At 48.5% G+C, this 5,074-nt stretch overlaps 1 protein-coding gene across 1 annotated transcript; it reads right to left on the bottom strand.

Annotated features, from left to right (window-relative positions):
- Positions 1-329: 329 nt before the first annotated feature.
- LOC121623841 (G-protein coupled receptor 22) lies at positions 330-2,018 on the bottom strand. Its single transcript, XM_041961324.1, has one exon. The coding sequence runs from the start codon at positions 2,016-2,018 to the stop codon at positions 330-332; it is 1,689 nt and encodes a 562-aa protein (XP_041817258.1).
- Positions 2,019-5,074: the final 3,056 nt, after the last annotated feature.

Raw genomic sequence — 5,074 nt, 5'->3', positions numbered from 1 at the left:
AGAGTTGCCATGGAGACACAGTGACCACCCTGTCAGTCAGGAAGTGGACTAATGAGGGCCTGTGTAGGGACAGCAGAAAGCAGGCTCTAATTGGAGCTCAGGGCTCACCTGTCTCAACATCTGCATGGAACCAGAGGTCACAGGATTTGTCCTGACCTTTGTAAACTAACTGGTTCTCATTTTTCTCACACCCATGCACGAATATACGCACAAACCGTCTCTAGCAAATTAGTAAGATACATACAATACACACACACACACACACACACACACACACACACACACACACACACACACTCAGACATGCAAACACACTCTGAAAAGTAGCCTCATTCCCTCACAGCCTCTGTGAGGCATCGATCAGTGCCATCACTGGCCTCCACCCGTGGCTTGCGAGTCTTCCTCTGGCCGCCCCCCTCCACCCAGGAGTTATGAATAACTGTCCCCCCACTGGGAGCTGGGTCCACCTGCAGAAGGGACACAACCCTTTTCTTCACACGTGTTTTGAGGGCACGCCGCAGCTTCTGCCTGGTGAAAGCGTAGAGCAGAGGATGAAAAATAGTGGTTCCATAAGCCATGGCCAAGAAGCAGAGGCGCAGCCGCACCAGGCTGTCGCTGGGACCCAGACACAGGATCAGAACGTTGACTGCGGACAGAGGGGCCCAGCAACCCAGGAAGGTGGATATGATAATTAGGGACATTTTTAGGACCCGGCGTTGACGTTCTCGACGGTCCCTGTGCCTGCGCACCGCCCGCCTCAAGGCGATAATGGCAGAAACTGATGCCTGCACGCCCATGGAGGAGGCAGGCAGCGGTGAGGTGGCGTGGGTCTGGGTTGAGGCCGAAGCTGGGGTTGGAGAAGCAGGGGTGGCCGGGGTGGTGGCAATGGGGGTGGTGGCAGCAGTACTCACAGTAGTGACTGTTGCTCCACTGTCAGACATTCCCTGGGGCATGGAGGAGAGTGGTGGGGGTGATGTTGGTGTAGGGGTTGGGGAGGGGATAAGAGGAGGATGGTTGAGGTTCTGGTTCTGGTTGGAGGACACTACCTCTGTGGGCAGGCTCAGGTCCTTCCTCTTCTGCCTCCTGCAGCGTATCCTGCAGGTGGAGTCCTTTGCTCGTGTACCCCTCATCATGTGCGAGCCAATGCGAATGTTGAGGGCCTGCAGGATCCTGGAGTAGGTGAACAACATGACGGCCACAGCGATGAAGAAGCATGGCACTTGGAGTAACAAGTGGTAATACATAGCCAGGCCTGTGTAGTACCCCTGCCCTCCTACACACAGCAGTGTCCTGTTCTGCCATACTGGAGGCAGGTGGTGTGAAGGGGAGGAAGGATGTGTTGTGGGTAAAGAGGATGGAGAGAGGGAGGAAAAAATGGTGGTCAGTCCAGTGGTGAGCTCAGAGTCAAGGTTCTGCCCCTCCAGCTCCTCATCCTCACTGTCCTCAGCCCTCGAAGAGAAGAAGTCCCCCTCAAGGAAGGGCAGGAAGAAGACAGCCAGAGACACAGCCCACACTGCTGCCAGGAGCAGCGCTGCACGCCTGGGGGTCAGCAGACGACTGGCTGGGCGCACTGAGATGTCGTATCGGTCCAAACTGATCACCAGCACGTTGACCGCTGTGGCCACGCTGGTGAATGTGACACAAGCTTCATGAAAGCAGCACAGCGTGGCCAGGCTGCCGACTCCGCTTCCATTCGCTGGTAGCAGGATCACGGCCACAGTCAGCGGCAAACACAGCACGCAGACCAGTATGTCGAGCACGTGGAGGTTGACTGTGACCAGGTTGCTGACTGAATCCACCAGATTGGACTGAGCACAGTACAGCACAAGTACAGTCAGGTTACTGCTGAAGCCCAGCACCAGCTCCAGTATCAGCACAGTGGTCAAAGACACCTGGAAACCCAGAGGGTAGGGTGTGCTCCAGCCCTCTTCCACCCCCACCTCACCCCCTCCATCCAGCACTCCTACCCCCTGACCATCGCTGGTCTCCAGGAGGTCACGATAGCCTTCGGTCTCCATTGACGCCACAGCACTCCTTCACACATAGCAACAGCGGCGGCCACACCAGACCATGCTCTGTCTCTCCTTTTCCTCTGGCTCAAACGAGGCAGTGACGAGAATGATGGCCGGATCTGTGGTTGATTCTATGAAAAAAAAAAAAATAGAAAAGAGGCATAGAAAGGACAAGAGGGAGAGAAAGACAGACAGAGGACAGAGAATGATCAAGCAGTTATTGGTCAGCTTGTCTCATATTTACTCAAAAATAACACTGTACAACAAGTACACATCAAACTTGTCAGATTTCGCGAGTGAAGGGAAGCTATGAGTTGACACAGGAAGGTGAAAGTGATCTTGGCAGTCAGTTGGAGTCATGGGGTGCAGTTCAAGCTGCTGCTGATGGCCCATGATGTCTCACTGGGTTCAGGCAGTTAAACAACATGCCTCGCATAGACAATGGTAGCAGCTCAGACAGGAACTGGAGCAGGATGTCTCTTGGGGGATATTTGCAGGTATGAGTGCATTCAGCAGGGGCTCAGCAGAGGATCCCCGAACAGTCTGCACATTTTAACAAACCAGTGGGGATTTATTTCCTGACTGCAGGGTTCATATACTATGCTGAATTCTGTTACAAAGATGTAACCATGCTCGTCATGAGCATGAGTGGGTGGATGTTTGATTCATTATTACACAACATGCATTATATGGGTCAGAAACTAAGCTTGCAATATAAAGAATGTGGAAACATAGAGAAACCAACCACACCTGCACTGCGAAGATAGTGGTGACATACTACACATTATCTGTACTAGTAAGATCTACCTGCGTCTGTTGCTCCATGATCCACAACCCACCTTGTGGAGACAATAAACACCTTTTCAAATCCAGCAAATGACAATTTAAAAGTGCTCCAGATAAATCCTCTGTCTTGTTTATGCCACAAACAGTATAAACCTGTCAGCCCCTGCCTCCAAGAGGCGAGGTAGCAGGGACATTGGTGGGCTGGTAGAGAAACCGTGCAGTGAATGTCAACATAGCAGGCACCCAACTGAGGGTGGCAGCAGTTAATAGTTCTCACAGGGAGACGTAATGAAGACGAATGGATCAATGATCCACAGACAGTGGCACATAAACAATGCTATCAGAGAAAGACCAGCTCCCCCGGCATCCTGTCCCTACAGCCCCGCTTTCTCATCTGCTCCCCGACATCCCTCACATCCCTTCCCACTCTGTTCCCTTTTCAGTGTGCCGGCTGAGGCAGACTGCTTTGCATGTGGAGCATGTTATTCATGGCTGGCTGGATGTTCTCCTCTGCTTGGGAAGGAATCATATAAAGCGCTGGTTGATTAGATATAAGACCCCTTGCTGATATACAGTATAAAAAATCTGCTCCCCGATCCTCTGAATGAAGAGCTACAGGTGTGTTCTTACGTTGAACCCAGCCCTTGCTGTCAACCTCTCCTCTGCCACAGCTTTTGTTCTCACCCTCTTGTTTGCCCTTTTCTCTTTGTTTTATTTCACAGTTTTTCCTCCCATTTGTCATGTGGAAAGGACCTGCAGGCAGAACAGGACTCAGTGTGGAACAGTGGTCTATCTTAATCCACTAATGGGTTCCATGGGGTTTGCCGTGTTGCTGGAACATTGATTTAAAGCATCATCGATCTGCCAATTTAACAAGCCTGAGGCAGGGGAGCACAGAAACACACTCCCTATCTCATCTTCTCTCGGGTACCTGTGGGTTTCATTTTGAGTGCTGCATGAAATAGTTGTGAGTGAATTTGCTTTATTCCTTCCTTTAATTACCGACTGCAGTTTAAGTACTGGATTTATTCATTTACTCCAGCACAGCTCACAGTGTCGTGATGTGCATGGAGTGAGGGAGCAAAGTTGTGTGTTTTGTAAATTGTTAAAAAACAGTCAAAAAAGTATTGTACTGACTGTGAAAATTTGGCCTCCCTGCTACAAACCTGCAGCATAATCATGTGATTTCAAAGACCTGGTCCTGGGAGTAAAAACATATGGCATGTTTGAGACTATTCACGCTGAGTAGCACGAGAATATTAAGTGGGCTGTGACCTTATAATGTCATCAAAATCAATTGTGTTTACAGTCTTTGTTCAATATGGTTGACAACATGGTGCTACAGAGAATAATCGAGCAAACAAAGGAACACTTTATATTTAACAGTCAATCACTTACACCAATCAGAGAAGCAACGTGCATGTCAATACCGCATTGACCAAGCTGTGTCTGCATTCGCATGCAAGGGTTGTCTGAAGCACTACTGTCAATTAGTGTCTGGAAAAGCGCTGAATTGTTTGTCTCATTTAAATAAAACTGCATAATTAATGTTGTAAATCTAAGTTGATAAAATATGGACTGATATGACACAGCAATCTAAATTTTAATGTTCACAGATCACGGGAAAACAAAAGAGAGACACGTTCATTTGTCCTTCTTGACGAGTAAAATTATCCGTGGAATTCTGCAGTCACTGATTTGATCCGTCTCATCAAACATCAGGCCATCATTTGTTTCCCTTAACAGTCCTGCCAATAATTAAAGGGAGGATGATTGTGTACTGGTGAAATGAGCAGGCTGTATAGCTTTCAACAAGAGTCATATTTGCTGTTGCGTGACAAAGAGAAACAATGCGCCAAAATCAGTCCTGTAATAATGGATACTTAGTACTGTGTGATGAACTGGTAAGAGATACAAAGAGCCACAGATAAAAGAGGAGGAAAAGTCTGTGTTAGCATGTGGTTCGGGGGCAAGACAGTATGTCAGAAGTGCTTTATATGAGCAGCTGTGGCTCTGACCTGCGGTCCGGAGAAATCACAATATTCTAGTATTTACAGGGAGAGAGAGAAGAAGAAAATTAAAATGTGGAGACAGGGTGTTGAACTTCGGGGTTTTGTTCTGTTTTTCTAATAATCACTGGTGTTGGTGTAAATAGTCAGGTTCATTTGAGGTTGCAGAGCAGACTTACACAATGTATGGTCCTGGTGGGTAAAAAAACAAGCTGCAGAGAAGTCCATATCAGTGCAGTGCAATCTACTGTAATAATGTTTCACTTC

This window comes from Chelmon rostratus, chromosome 2, assembly GCF_017976325.1.
Source record: "Chelmon rostratus isolate fCheRos1 chromosome 2, fCheRos1.pri, whole genome shotgun sequence".
Lineage (NCBI taxonomy): Eukaryota > Metazoa > Chordata > Actinopteri > Chaetodontiformes > Chaetodontidae > Chelmon > Chelmon rostratus.
Note: the sequence above shows the minus strand (reverse complement) of the source record. Positions and strands in the feature narration are given on the sequence as shown.